The 16379-nt window shown below is 37.7% G+C and overlaps 1 protein-coding gene across 7 annotated transcripts in view; it reads left to right on the forward strand.

Annotated features, from left to right (window-relative positions):
- The window catches only part of MTA3 (metastasis associated 1 family member 3), a 158429-nt gene that overhangs the window by 73869 nt on the left and 68181 nt on the right, over positions 1 to 16379 (forward strand). For all 7 annotated transcript variants that reach the window (XM_053924354.1, XM_053924355.1, XM_053924353.2 and 4 more), the window contains exons 5-8: positions 72 to 135; positions 3044 to 3161; positions 11457 to 11559; positions 14191 to 14290. In XM_053924354.1, coding sequence (XP_053780329.1) covers positions 72 to 135; positions 3044 to 3161; positions 11457 to 11559; positions 14191 to 14290 — 385 coding nt within the window. The remainder of the gene's footprint in view (positions 1 to 71; positions 136 to 3043; positions 3162 to 11456; positions 11560 to 14190; positions 14291 to 16379) is intronic.

A 16379-nucleotide genomic window follows, 5' to 3' on the forward strand; every position in this document is an offset into this window, starting at 1 on the left:
ACATCATCACTGTGAGGGTGAAGTCACCTTTCTTAAATGTTTATTTATTCATTTTTTCCCTTTTTTAACAGGGGGAAATGCACTGTTGCCCTTCTGAATGAGACAGAGTCAGTATTGTCATATCTTGATAAAGAGGTAATTCGCAATTATACTTGTACTGTCCTTTTTCTCTTTTATTTCACATGAAGCCCATACCTTTGAATTTATTTCTTTTTGTACCAAATTATTACAACACCATAGTGGGATAATAGTAGAAGTGTAATGACTGGAATGCATTTGGATAATTTGATTTTTCTGGTGAATTGAGACAAGAGTCGCAAACACTCTTGCATCTGTCTGTCTCTCTCCAGCTGGTAATGAAAAGCTTCGTAAAGTATGGCACATGATTTAGCTGGTAGTAGAAGAAATATTTTTGTCTTTATGAAAAATGACTTTACTGTAATTGGTCCTCCTCCTGCCTTTGTTTGTTTGTTTTTTAATAAATAGCTTTTCTTTTTAGACTCCAGAGGAGATTTTACCATTGGTGGTCTGATTTCTTTCCTGGAACCCTAACTTTGTCAACAAAAAATAGTTCTTTCTGTAAACCGCAACAAGAAACGTTTTAACATTTTTTAGCAAGTTGAATTAAGTAAAGGAAGGAAATGCTTATAATCAGAGTATTCCACATTATACACAGTTTGATGTGACTTATCAGCATTTGTACGATGGGAAAATATTTTACTGTTGATGGTGCTTCAGTATTTAACCTTTATAGTTTCATGATGTTTTTCTTTTCCCCAAGCCTTAAAAATGTATGTATTTTTAAAAAATAATTAAAGGGGCATATTTCTTATCATACTTAAGTATTGTCCTCCTATCTCAGATGAAGAAAACACAACCGAAAAGGCAGATGAAAATATGTAGAACTACTATAATTAGAAACTCTAATAAAACTAAAAGGAAAACTAAAATATTCAAGGCAAAAAGAAGGCTAATAGTCCTTAAAACTTAGGCTTGTGAAATTTAGAAAAGAAGGTACTTGGGTTTGTTGTCAGTGTGTCCGACAGAATGGTTGATAATAATGTGGGTAATGATAATACTAGAAATTAGCACAGATTTAGAAATAAAAGGAGGAAACATTCAATATGTTTCAGTGTGTTTTACTGGTATTTTTGGGTGAGTGGAATTTTTCAAAAAATGATGTTTTTTGCCTTCTAAGTTATTTATTATTAGCAATTTGGATATGCTAAGGACTGCAATAGGTGAAAATTTGCAAAGGTCTTTAGGATTGTTTCTGTACACTCGGTTTTTTGACCCCTTAGTCTTTCATCATCAGTCTTTGAGATGGAAACAATCTAAAAGATAGAAACTTTAAATAAATAAAGTGTATTCAAGGAAAACTTTTTTGTTGTTGTTTTTGGCAGCAAAAAGAGCAGCTTAGGAAAAATAAAACTGCTGACATATTCTTTATATAATTTGAAAAACACTTTTTTAATTTAGATTTGCTACTTTAACCATTATAAGACTGGCCTTGAGAAAATTTTTTAGTCCTATTAAAATATCAAATTTGGTATATTTGAAGATGGTAACTTGAAGGTAACTTGATCATTTTTTACTTTGTAACTTTCTATTCTTGAAATTGGCAGATTAAACAATTCTTAGAACACTTTTCCCCTTGTTTTTTTTTTAATTTCTATTTTAACTAAACACATTTTGAATATTTTCCCACATCAGTACATACATATCTAAAAGGTTTAAGCAACTTACGTGGCCCTAAGTAATAATTTTATTTCATTTTACAGTAAGGTATGGCAATACTGCACTACCATTTTACAGGCTGAAAGTGACCTGAAGTATATCTACTTTTAACAGTGATGGTGAGCCAGTGACAATAGCATTAGTTACCTAGTAACATTCTTTGTTGCTCTGGTCATAAAAAACAAAGAAACAATAACTCTGATGATGTACTGACCATCGTCCCTGCTCCCCACTCCCTAACCTATTAAACCAGTTGGGTTATATATTCTGCAGATTTTTTCTTTTCCTTAGATAGCATTTTTTACATGCGTAAATGGTCATGTAATGGTGTGACTTATGAACAGTTTTACTGTTTAATGTTTTCTCCTGACAGTGACCCAGATTAAAACACTGTGCAGAATTTCTCAGTATCTTCTTGTCTGGTTTCCTCTCCTGTTGTCACAGTCCGTAAGACCTTGAAAGGAGAAAGCTTTATAATCTGACAGGTCATCTCTTCATTTGCAGCTTGCCTGGCTGGGTCTTGGTAAAGTGCTGATGGTAAGGCTAGGTCCTTCCAGGACACCCTAATACAGAGAGTTGTGCTGTAGGTGACCCTCAGAATCGTAGTGGAAGGCAGGAGCAAAACTTCACTGGGTCACATGGCCTCCACTGGTTATGCAGAATTCAGCAGAGGACTGGTGGCCATTTTATCCTCTAGGCTCAGTAACTGGGGCACTTTTGCATTTTAAGGGACTGCGATAGTTAGGGGACTGTGCTTGTGGTGGGCATGTATAGTTTATGTTTATATACCTATCTACACATACCGGTATATATGAATGTTTCAGGGGACTGCAGAATTATAATTGGTAGATGTATATTTAATATGGATGTGTGTACATTTTACAATTTTAACACAGTGTGGGATGGACACCCTGAAAGTAAGTGTCCGATGTGTGTGAAGGCATTCATACTGTTCAGTGTGGGCTTCAGAGGTTTAAATGATAACTTGATTTTGGGTGTCTTACCCTTGACTTATGGCTTCACTTTGCTTGCTTTTCAAAACCCTGTTTTAGAGCAATTAATGGTTTTCTTTTAGACTAAAACAAAAAATAACTTTTTTATGGTAAGCTATTTATTTGGCTAGATGTAATAATATTACACTGTTTTACATGATGACAATAACTTCATGTTCTCCTTAAACATATATGAATTTATTCACTAAAATGAAATTTTATATACTCTCTGAAGTTTTATGGTTTCATTATTGTGACATTGAATTTATTGTTTTATAAAAAGTTTACCTAGACATTCTGTCATTTTCTTTCAGGATAGCTTTTTCTACTCACTGGTCTATGACCCTTCAGTGAAAACACTATTAGCTGACAAAGGTGAAATCAGAGTGGGACCCAGATATCAAGCAGACATTCCAGAAATGCTCTCAGAAGGTATGTTTTCTTTTGAGTTTCAAGTCCTATGAAAACATACACCACATCTTGAAACTCAAACATTGTTTTCCTCATATGGGAGAAACAACTTTCAGGCTAAAGTTTAAAAGGTATGAGTTCTTCCAATTTTAGGAATGCAAAAAAATAGCAAGGGATAATAATTTAATCAGTGATTCACTTTCGATTTTATATTTTAATAGAGATTTTGGCTTTTTCATTCTTTTCATTTTAGAACAAGTTTAGAAACACTCGTGTTGAAATTGCGTTTTGATGTGGTGCGTTCCTTCCTCGACATCCCGCGTGCCCCTTACGCCCTCTGTCTGAGCCCCAGGGAAGAGTTGCATTCTGGTGGGAATTCTGATGGATCTGGCTAGTTTATGTACCGGAGAGATTCAAAGCTTTGCATTTTAAAAACATCTTCCATAACTTTTTTCATTATCACTGGTTTCAGAAGTAAAACATTACCATTAAAAAATAAAACACAAAATAAGGACATGTATAACATAGAAAATAAATATCATCCCCTTTCCTTCTTCATTCCAAACCCGTATTAAGTTCTCTGATCAGATAGGATATGTTTATTTTGTTCACACTGTGGCTTATATTCCATCCAAGAACGGTCCATGTTCAGTGGCAGGTCGCACATGTTCCTTTGCAGCTGCTTATTTCACTTATCAGTGTATCGTTAGCATCTTTCCCCATGAGTAGAGTGACTTCATTCTTTTAGTGACTCTTCAGCTCTTATATGTGCATAGATGTCTGGTGATTTCATTTTCCAGTCTCCTGTTGATAGACTTCAGATGTTTAGAAGTTTTCGTAATTACATATGATGCTGATAGAAGATCTGTGCATGTATTTGTGCTGTGTAAATATTTTTCAAGCATAACCTTTCAGAAGTGAAATGGTATGTACATTTTAGACATTGAAAATGCTTCTTTGCCATTAAAAAAGCTGTTATTAAGTTGTAATTGAAATAACCAGATGCCGTTGGCAACACTGATTATGAGGGATATTTTTGCCCCTTCATTTTTCCTAACTTTATATCTCATTGTCTTCATTTAAAAAAATTTAGAATTTGAGATCATGCTTACCTTCATTATCTGTCACCCTTCTGTAAATTTCTTGTGCGTTTTCTACTTATCTTTTTAGGTTTTGGCAGGAGTTCTTTGAATATTAAAGGTAAACAAACACAAAAGTATTTGTCTTTTGTCTACAAGTATTGCAAGCACCCCCCCTCCCATTTGATTAAAAAATTTTTAATAGTGATTTACATATATATTTTTTACTTTTGTCATACAGGAGTTTAGGATTTATTATTAGTCTTTCCTTTAAGGCCTTTATAATTTGCATTATTCATAAAAAGGCCTCCATTTTTGTTTGTGCTTTCTGATTATTGGAGGGTATGAGCTTTTCCATAGGTGGGTTTTCCTCTGTGCCTTGCCTTAGTGCTAGAAAATGTGTGCAGAAAAGTTAAATCAACAGTTCCTCAGGATAGAGTTTGTGACATCGGACACATCGGTGTCAGTGGTGGGTAGGTGGCATGGCTGTGAATAACGCCAGCCTGCAGACTTCTGCATTTTCATGAACTTAAATACCAGGAAAGGTCAGTCAATAGTGATTAAGCTTGCAGAACAGAAAGCTGTGTCTGTATTCAAATGTTCATTGGCTGTTTTTTGGGGGGTAGACAATAAATCGATTTATTATAGGCTGAGAGATTGCATTTATTCACATTCTGATCTGTGCAAATCAACTTGTCTTCCAGAAATAATTTTGGGTGTTTGTAGTCCTTAATGTTTGATGTTAGACATAATTATATCACTGTACCTAAGTGTTCACTGTATATTTATTACTATTTTTTAAAGATTTTATTTATTTTTAGATAGGGGAAGGGAGGGAGAAAGAGAGGGAGAGAAACATCCCTTAGGGAAAGAGGGAACCTTAGGACTTAGTTACAGATTGAAGGCTGCTATTTAGTACTCCACACCTCTTAGAATCCCACCTCTTCATTACAGTCAAAATCCCCAAATAAAATTTGCAGTTAGAAGTACTTAGGATGAAGTCCTTTGGAACACAGCATAACAGAGGTGCGCTACTGTATTCTCTTCGCTTCTTCCCAGTTTTCTAAACCTTAAAAATTATTTTATTGAAAATGCAGACAACTGTAATTGAATAACAATAAAAAAATTATTTTATTGCACTAGGAATTGTGATAGATATGCAGTTACAGTGGAGACAAAACTAGTGGTAGCTCAGATCATCCCTTTTACTCACTGTTAACCGCTCTTACGAATTTAACATATTCTCCCAGACTCTTACATAAATATTATATAGAGATCCATGAAAGTATATTTCGTGCAGTTTCATGTGTTAGAGATCCAAGTTTATTTTATCTGTCTCTTACTACATGTTTTACAGTAGGGCCACTTTTTCCTTACTGTTCTTTAAAATTTCTTACAGGAGAGGTCTCATCTCCTAGGTTTTTTTTTTCTTACTGTTGAAGTTTATCTCAGTTTGTCAATTTCTTCTCTTCCAGATTTATTAGGATTCTGATGAAATTGTGTTAATATTATACAATACTTTGGGAAGTGATTAATCATTTTATAACACTGAGCAGTACGCAGGTCTGTTTTTGAGGTTGCGATTCTGTTCCATTGGTCTGTCTGCTCCTGCTCCAGTAACTCACTGTTTCAGTTACGGGGCTTTGAGTGCGTGCTAGTATCTGGTGCGGCTAGTCCCTGTCTCATTTGGTGACATGAGTTATATTATCAGCTCCATTTGACACCAGTGGAAAAACACACCTTCCTTCCTATATTTTTGGGGATTACAGTTAATTTTTAAGTTGTTTTAAGGAGAGCAGACATTTTAATGATGTTGAAACATCTCAACCAGCAACAGGGGATATCTTGCCCTTTGTTCAAGGCCATTTTTGAGTCCTGTGGGAGTTTGTTTTTTTAAACAATAGATTTAGTCACATAGATTTTATACATTACTTGTTAAGCTTTTTTAAAAAAAATATTTATTTATTTTTAGACAGAAGAAAAGGGAGAGAGAAAGAGAGGGAGAGAAACATCAATGTGTGGTTGCCTGTCATGTGGCCCCCACTGGGGACCTGGCCCGCAAACCATGCATGTGTCCTGACTGGGAATTGAACCTGCAACCCTTTGGTTTGCAGCCCACCATCAATCCACTGAGCCACACCAGCCAGGACCAAAGTTTTGCATTATTAATTCACGGTGTTGTAATACTGAAAATTTAAGAAAGAAATCTACTTACATATTAAATTTAAAATTGTAGCTGTTAAAATATATAGTAGTAACATTAAATTATTAAACTACAATGACTGGATTCAGAGGTTTGGGTTGAAACCAGCTGCGCTGTGCTTTAGCTGAGTAACCTTGGAAAAACTATTTAACTCAAATTCCCATTTCTTACATGTACAGGGTGGGGCAAAAGTAGGCTCACAGTCATGAGTACATGGCACACAAAGCTTATTCTTGTGTTCTTGTTTATTAATTATATTATTTTGCATACAAAGAACTGTAAGCCCGCTTTCGCCCCACCCCACATAACGATGTTGTGATGATCAAATAAAGTAATTCATTTAGCACAGAAGCCAACGCTTACTGTTACTGCGAGCTGCTGCTGTTGCTTCTCCCTGGGGCACCGCTGTCCATTGCTGCTAGGTAAATACCCATGTCAGTGTTGGGGAACTTCAGGAGGTCTCTATCTCTGAGAGTCAAAGAGTTAAATTAGTATAGTCTCCTCTGCTACAACATATGCTTTAAAAACATGAATTAGCTCACATGCAGTTGGTAAATAGGAAAATGTCAGTACAGTGTGGAATTTGGGTCAGTTCATCTGAGGTTTTCTCCAGCTATCAGTGAAGCACACATTCTCACTGATAGAGAGCTTAAGAAAAAAAGATGGACATTCTACAGAAGTGCCTTCCTTTGGTGCTAGTAGTGGCTGATTGAGTGGCTTCAGAATCTGTGGTACTTTCTACTACCTTAAAACTGTGTGGGTGTCTAATCACTATGCTGTACACTTGAAACCAATATAAAATAATACTGAAAGTAAACTGTAATTGAAAAATTAAAAAATATAAACTATATAGGGAAGCTTGGAGTTACAGAAGAAGGGGCTGTGAAGATATTTCCCCTGCGTTCAAAAACACCTGTGCCCTGAACTCTATTTTTAACTTTGTTGGAACTGTGTGCAGTGACCTATATATCTCAGTGGAGGAAGCGTGAGTCCAGGGTTTAAGGAGATAAAGGATCGGCTGACCTTTGTGCTTGGTGCAAATATCAGTGGAGATTTAGCTGTGTTAGTACTTTTATTATGATTATTACTATGTGGTGGGGTTTTTTTAGTGCTCCGGTTATCAAGTTCTATAGGTTTTCAAAGTTTTGTCCTATTTTTTCATAAACCCTGTTGTTCTTGGTGTGTGCTTTTCAACAATGTGGTGGATGTTAACCAAATTAAAAACACCAGCCTATAAGAATTAAGTGTAAGTAGGTATTGATCTCAACCATGCAGAAGAGTAATTCCCAGCCATGGGGCAGTTTTATTCTGCAGGGCACGTTATACAGTGTCTATAGACATTTGTGATTGTCACTATCGGTGATGTGGGGGTGGAGTGGCTACTGTCGTCCCGTGAGGAGATGCAAGGGATGCTGCTGGACACCTTGTGGCCCGCAGGACAGCCCGACAGCACACTGTTATTTGGCCCCACATGTCAGTGGTGCTGAGGTTGAGAAACCCTGCTGTGGAGGGTTCCTGGGACATAGTAAGCACTAAATAAAGATTAGTTAACATTTATATAATTATAATAAAACTTGTATTTTCAAGCGAGTGGTTAGGATTTGGTCTATATCTGTGCTTTTGATCCTGTTCTGTTTTGTGCCATACGACCTTGTGTGATTGTTGTTACTGTATATTATATAACCTCGTCCCATTTAGTTAAACCTTTCTCTTATTATTCTTTTCATAATAATAATATTATTTGACTTGTAAAGATTAACATTTGGGCCCCGGCTGGTGTAGCTCAGCAGATTGAGTGCAGGCCTGCGAACCAAAGGGTTGCTGGTTCAATTCCTAGTCGGGGCGCATGCCTGGGTTTCAGGCCAGGTCCCCTCACCCCTCGTAGGGGGTACGCAAGAGGCAACCACACATTGATGTTTCTCTCCTCCTTCTCCTCTCTCTAGAGATAAATAAATTAAATCTTTCCTTTTTAAAAAAAGATTAACATTTGGACCATTTTATTGGTTTCCAAGACTTTAAAGTTGTTAAATTTAACCTATTGAGTTACCTGTACAAAAATTATGCCCTTAAGATTTTAAATTTTCTTTACTCTTCATTTATATTCAAGTCATCATATAATTTCTTTTTTATAAGCGTGACTGCAATTTTATTTCTGAGTGTTTTATATTTTTTGCCACAGTGAGTGTGATTTTTTAAACAATATATTTTCTTTGTTTGGAATGCTCTTGAGGTTTTTATATTCATGTTTTATAATTTTGTACATTGGCCAGAAGTTTCAGAATAATATTAAACAAAAATGGTGATACCTGGTATCTTTGTGTATTTCTGAAATAACTATAACACGAAAAGTGTAGTATTCTGGCGGTTGGTGCAAAGAAAATGGTATTTAGAACAAAGCGTTTCCAGTTGCCCATGAAAGAGCCTGTGGATAGCTGCAGACAGCCGTAGTTCTTCAGTCTTTGAGCACTATGTGCGCTTAGAGGGTATACTAAATAAGTCTGCCTTTATGGACAACATCCTTTGTCCATATTTTCTAGAAATCTTAAAATATAGCTTGAGGGTTAAGGCTAACACATTTAAAATGATTGCTGAATCTACATTTCTTCAAAATTATGAAGGCCATATGAAGCTAAAATAGGATGCTAATAATACAATTCATGCAGTTAGTTGGTAAATACGTTTTGTAGGAATCCAGAGACTGGGGAGATCTTTATGAACGGGGTTATTTGATGGTGTGGGACTTGAGCAGGTTGTGGAGGAGGAAGGTGAGATTGTTGCAGTGACTGGGATGAACATGAGCGGAACGTGGAATTAATCTTGGTCCAGTCTCTGGCTTACACCGTCGTTACCAAGACCATTCCAAAGATTACTGCTGGCTTAGCAGAGAATTTAATTACACAGATTCTAAATAAGTTCATTCAAGAGCTTCTTAAAGGCTTTTTAATTTTTTTTACTGTAAAGTGATCAAACTGTGATATAAATGTAATTATATATGGTGAGTCCAAAATGGGGAATTTTTTGTTTACTTTACAGTGACTCTTTGATATAGAACATTTCTATATTTATTCTCTTTGTTGTTGCTGTTTTTGTTCTCATCCCCTGGTATTGTCTGTATCTTAGGTGTTAGTACAAGTGCATCCAGGAATGTTATTTTATTGTTTGCAGCAAATGTATTTTAGAATTCTTATGTGGAGTTCTCTTCCTGCTGTGTGCTAGAGAATGGATGGGTGGAATTGTAATATATCAATTTCACTAGCATTTGAAAAGTAAATATCAGTTTTACCCCTACGTTCTGGTGTACATAACAGAGAGGAGGGGCTTAATACTGAGTAGCATTGTCTTTCATCTTGTATTGTTTAAAAATTAAGATCTCAAATTTTTATTTTTATCATTTTTTACCATTATTTATCTTACTTAAAATACATTATTTAAAGACACAAGGAAGTGTGAATGTGACATTCTCCTTTCTCAAGTTTCACAGTTTACAAATTTTTTGCTTTTTAACTATGCACCTAATGTTGAATGTCTTGGCTCAGCATGCTGGGAATTGCAAACAATGAAATTCTTTCCAACACTTAGATCTCTTTGGCCTAGTACTCTTTCCACTCTGCCTGTTTCTTTATGTTGGGGGTGGCAATTGGTCTCAGGTTCTCTGCCTTTGAACAAGGGGCAGGATGGGCAAGTCCCCAGCTGACAGTAGTGGCTGACTGAGGAAACTACAGGTAGAATGGCTGTTCTGCCCTCCCCCTTTCTCTGTTTGAACCACTGGTACCTGCTTGCTCCTATACCGGACTGAGCACATTGTCCCGTAGCCTGGATTTGTCAGGGGACGTTTAGCTTCACAGTATGTCCGTCAGTGCAAGGCACTGCCTGATACTATAGGTGGAGGGGTTCTAAAGCAAAACGCCAGAACCAGTCCCCAGCCTGATAGGAAATCCACAGCTGCAAGTCAGAATTTCAGTCGGCTCCCAAGGCTGATTTCCTTTGCTGTCCTTCGTCCTCACATTGAGTCCTGCCTGATGGTCGTATCTCCTTGTGAGATATTCCTAAGGCAAAGCATCCTGAATTGTCATCAGTCTTTCCCTCAGCCCTCGCCTCCTGTTTGCTTCCTTCTTTCTGCTAGCGGCCAACACTGCTATCTCTGCAGTTCTCCAGGCTGCCCACTGCCTCCAGCACGCCACTGACTTCCTAAATCCTCTCCCTTTGCTGTCGTCACTGTCAGTCCCGGGCCTCTGCCTTCATCGGCTGTGCCTTTAGAGCAAATTTTATACCATTGCTAAGGGTGAGATGACAAGTTCGATTCCGGTCTTGTCACTCTCCTTCTAAAAAGGCAAGGGCTTTTCGTTGGCTTCCTTTTCAGAAAATCGAGGTGGCACCCTCAGTAACATGTTCATAGTCCACTTCTCTTAGCTACCTCCTCTCACTCCCCTTAATGTACTCCTGACAAAATGAGCTACTTTCTGTCGCGTTTGTAAGCCCCTTGGCTTTGTTCACGCTCTCATTTCTTAGTCTTAATGTCCTTGTCTTCTGCCAGTGCATTCATATCTTTCAGTTCTTGGCAGAAATGCCGCCTCCTTCATGGCCTCACTTCCTAGCTAGCCTGAAATGATTTCTCTAATCTTTGGAACCTTACAGCCATATCTCTACCTCTCTTACGACACCTGCTTTTTTCATTTGTATAATAGCTGTTCGTGTGTAAGTTTTAATCATAGTTTAAGTGTCTTGCTGCAGGAGTGCTTTCTTTCTTGTCTTTCTATCCCTTAGCGTGAGGCTTAGTGCCTCACACATACAAGTATTCGGGAAATACATGTTAACGACGAGTGAAAATACCGTATGGTTTGATTGTGTTATTACCAGTGTTCACTTTACGAAGTGTTCTATGTTCTACATCTGCTGACTGAAAAAAAATGCACCAAAACCATGAGCATATTCTTGGCATTTTTAATGCCATGGTTACCACAGTCATCAGTCACATGTGACCATGTGTGTGTGCCCTGTGAGTAATAAGGCTCCATTTCCTTTGTTCTTGGACAGGAGAATCAGATGAGAGGGAACAGTCAAAATTGGAAGTTAAAGTTTGGGACCCAAATAGCCCGCTTACAGACCGACAGATTGACCAGTTTTTAGTTGTAGCACGGTGAGTATGGCACTGTTGAGTCAAAAACATCTTTTCTCTGTAAAATAATTGATACACATTTCATTTTCTTTGTAATCTACTTTTTTCGTTGGCTATATTTTTCTTTTTCTATTTATGTAAGAAAGCCTAATATCACTTAACATCCACTAAATAATTCAAAATCCAGGTAACCTGTATGAGTCTCCAGGCCAGTGCTTCGGCCAGTGATTCGGTTCTACTCTCGATTCTTCAGTGTGGTCTATTCCACTGCCTGGCTCCTCCCCAACAGTGTGTGAGAGGAGACCTCCTGCCCCCCAACCGGAATTTATTTATAAAAATTTGTGTATGTATTCTTACATGTTTAAACTTCAGCCACCTTCAAAGCACTCTCCATTGGATGCAATCCACCTATTGAGACATTTTTTCCACTGCTCACAACAGTTTTTGAACTTGTCAACTTTGAGCTTTTTAGTGTTGTGCCGTTTTTTGTTCTACCTCTTCCACATTGGCAAATGTTTCCCTTTGAGGACATTTTTCATTGGGGGAAACAAAAAATAGTCTGTCAGGGAGAGGTTGGGTAAATAGGGAGGCTGGGGTACCCTCCTATTTGTGACCCTAAAACAGGGTCATGCCATTTTAAGTAAAAAACTCTGGACGCTTGGCACAGTGTGGGCAGGTGTGCTTATAAATCACCTGTCATGAAATGGGCAAACACACAGTCTTCAAAAGAACTCATTGAAGCTGAATGCAGCTTCTCACGACACCACTAGTTGGTACACGGGTACAGAAGGGTCTTAGAACACTCACCTAGCGGGGGAAGCCTGTACTACAAGGGGCCGCCCTCCAGAAGACAATTCCATTTTGGGGGGTGGGGATACTCCTACAGTTTTAGATTTGATTATTATTGTGTTTTCCTTCATTACCAAGGGCCTTTTGTCTTGAAGCCAGAGTGAGAGACACCAGAGATGCATCTAGTGTCTTTTTAAGTTTCTTTAAAAAAAAAAGTCTTCTAAGCATGAATCAAGAGCACTGCACATACCACCAGAATTTGTAAAATGCGAAAGCCCTCAGTACCAGGCATTGGCGGAGCGGCCGGCACTCACACCCCGCTGGAGGGAGTCTGAGCTGGCGTAGCTGCTTTGGTAAACCGTTTGCAGTCATCTGACATACACACGTCTTCAGTTTCACCCCTAAACGTGCACCTAGCAGAAGTGCCTACACAGACCAGTGCACCAGAAGACGCGTACGCAGATGGCAGGTCTACCACTATCCATAGCAGCCCCAGACTGGAAACAACTGTCCATTAGTGGTAGCGTGGTGGTGGGACGTCATACAAAGGGCACTGCAGGTCAGAGAGAGCAAATGAACACAGCTGCAGCCAGCAGCATGTGGGGATCCACAGCAGCATTTTGAACAACAGAAGATGGGCACGAAAAGAGTACATAGTATGTGATTCTATTTAAGTTCCCCAGTGAGCAAAATTAACCTATAGTGTTAGAGTCCAGGATGGTGGTTCATTTGGAGGAAGAGGGAGGGAGTAGAGATTGGGAAGGAGCACAAGGAGCCTTCTAGGGTGCTGTCACCTTCTGTTTCTTAACCTGGCTGTTGGCGACATGGATACACTTAACTTTGCCATCACTACATAGCTGTACAATGTGTACTTTTCTACGCATGTGTTATATTTTAATCAAAATGTTAAAAAAAAACCCTCTTCCTGCCCTTGTCGGGTTGCTCAGTTGTTTAGAGCATTGTCCCCGATATGCCAAGGTTGCGGGTTTGACCCTCGGTCAGGGCACGTGTTAGAAGCAACCAATGGCCCTGGCTGCTGTGGCCCCGTGGATGGAGTGCTGGCCTGTAAAGCGAAAGGTCCCCAACTGGGGGCTGGCGAGAGGCTGAGATCGATGTTTCTCTGTCACATTGGTGTTTTTCTCCCTCTCTTCCCCTCTCTAAAGATAGAAAATGAATAAAATTAAAAGAAAAGAAGCAACCAGTGATTGCATAAATAAATGGAAAACAAATCAGTTTCTCTCCGCCCAATCAATAAATTTAAAATTATTTTTAAAAAACCTCTGTCTTAGCTAACATGTTGAAAACATAGACAAGTAGCAAGTCTTCATTTCATGCATTATCTCTTGAATTAGGGTTCTTTACATATTGGAAGCCCTTCTACATCATTAAATGATAGTTAGTGTAGTAATTTTTTTAAATGGAAATCTATTTATATTGAGTCCTCATAGGAAGAGGTTGATTATATTTCCAGGAAAAAATATCACTGGGATTTCACAATTGGGTCCAAAAAAAGGGTCAGAACTTACTTTGCAGTAATAATCAAACAAGCTAATTTACTATCAATTTTTTTTTTCACATTTGAATGCTAAATTGTTTACTCCATGGCGTTTCAAAAAAGATCTTTTCCTTCTTTATGCCTCACAAGCTACTGTTTCTCAATTGTAACGGTAAATTTTGGCTTGTTAATTCTCAAATTTTGTAGAAAATACTTTTTATTTGGTACTTGATTTTCAAACATCCAAGAACTTGTTTGACTTTTTTCTCTTACAATTTTTCATTCACTACCAAAATGTGTTTCTTTCAATATAAAAAAAAATAGCAGAGCCTTGATTTTTTTCCTCTTTGTTTTTGTGGTTTTTTTAGTGCTGTTGGGACATTCGCCCGAGCCCTTGATTGCAGCAGTTCTGTAAGGCAGCCTAGTTTGCATATGAGCGCAGCTGCAGCTTCTCGAGACATCACCCTGGTAAGATGCTTTTTCAAATTTCAGGGCTCTTTCTTCTGCTACTTGTTTAATTTTAAAGCCAAAGTAGCAGTGTTGTAGACACGAGAGCTTTCTGGCTCCCAGCCCAGCTGACTGCTAGGTGGATTTGGCTTGGCTGGTTGGTAAACGGGAGTGTCTCAATCCTCAGTCACCTCTCCTGTGAGCTGAGACAAGTAAGAATGACTGTTCGTGGAGTAGGTACAAAATGGTAAAAATATTTTGGGGAACACAGTTCAATGTTCTGACCTATCTGTTTTCACTTTGGTATTTGTTCCCCGTATTCCATCTATGTACCTGAATAGTTGTAGATCATATATAATGCTTTATAGTTTTTTTTTTTTAAGTGAAAGTGACCATGTCTTAAAGCCCTTGCAATTGGATTTATTTTGTTGTCATGACCATTACTTAGTATCGATATTAAGTTCTTGTATCTGTTTATTAGAAAGAGGTTCTGTTTCCTACATCATTTTGTTACATCGTGGTTGCCATCTTCTAAGACTATTTCCTTTTTCCTTTGGTAATTAAATGAAGTTTCCTGTATTCAATTTAATTTACACCACCAATGCCTGCCATGGCTGGGCATCGAGCTAGGCACTTGCTTCTCTCTGCCTCCAGCGAAGTAGCCCTGCAGGTGTTTTATTGATTGACTGACGCTAATTACTGTATGGGATTGCCATAACCCTTCCAGACAGGCATGGTCGGGTGCTCGTTTTATAGATGAGGAAGCTGAGGTTTGGTGAGGGTAAGTTCTTTGACCGATATTCATTACCTGTAGTAAAAGTTTCAATTTTATTTTCTGATGGGATGGAATACAATGGTAGATTTTATTACTTTCTCATTATATTTTAATTTGAAATACTTTCCACAAATATTTGTCATCGTAATGAAAAAATTCATGCTGGAATGCACACCAAATTTGTTTCTTACAGTGCTTTCGTATATTTTTGTACAATTATAATGAATGATGAAAGCATTTGTAATAATCCGTTGCCATCCATTTGGAATTCCTTCATCCTTTCTCAAAGACTAGAGTGTTTACAGAGGCAAGTTTTGTTCTCTTCACTTGTACATTAACATTTTATATAAAAGTTTAGGACTTTCAAAATAGGTTGTAATTGGGTCGTATAGAACTTACGGAGTACTCCACCAGAGAAGCAAGAGTGCGGATGTCGCATTTGTAAAAACTTACAAACTCCTGTCAGCAGCTATTTATGTGAATCAGAACTGCATGGATCTTATCACTACCCATACACGTCTTTCTGTTCAAAAAGATCCTCCCACTTCTGAAATTGATGTAGGCTTATTATGAAAAATGGAAAAATACTGTACAGCAGCAGCCAAAAAATAGTTTTGTTTTCATTACCCAGAGTACAATGTATTCTTTACCATTTTATGTTTGTTTAGCTACTTTTTTGCATTATGAACAATAATAATAGCAAATTACAGAATAGCACAGAGGATAGTGTAATAACATTCCACATAATGCCACCTAAAGTGTTAACAGTTGAGCAAGCGTGAATAGTATTCTTCCCCAGTCCTATCCCCCCCTTCTGTCTGTCCTTCTGATCCCCCATTGCCCCTGCCTCCCGTCCAGCCACTGTAACAATCTGCCATTTAGTCTGTTTTACAGTTCTACTGGTATTTATATACCCCAAACAACATAAATATGTGTTTTGCATGTGTTTAAATTACTTCTGTAAAATTTTGCCATTTGCTTATTTTTAAGATCTAGCTATGTTAGTAAATACATACCTAGTTAACTCATTTTAATTAGTTTGTAGTTGTAGTATTCTTTAAAAGATTACCACATTATTTATGTATTCTCTTACTGTGAACATGTGGAGTGCTTTACAAACATTTTTCTTTTGCTGTTATCCATAATGCCGCATTGAAAAATACAACACCTTCCCCTTTGTGAGCATGTGTGTGAGTTTTCTGGACAATAACTACAGTTGAAATAGTAATACACAGTGATTCATAGGTCAGTGTCATTGTGAATTTGACCACATGCAGCTGAATTATTCTGTACAATGTAGTCGACAGTTATAATATTACATCAGTTGAGTGTTCT

This window comes from Desmodus rotundus, chromosome 5 (genome assembly GCF_022682495.2).
Source record: "Desmodus rotundus isolate HL8 chromosome 5, HLdesRot8A.1, whole genome shotgun sequence".
In the NCBI taxonomy this organism is placed as follows: domain Eukaryota; kingdom Metazoa; phylum Chordata; class Mammalia; order Chiroptera; family Phyllostomidae; genus Desmodus; species Desmodus rotundus.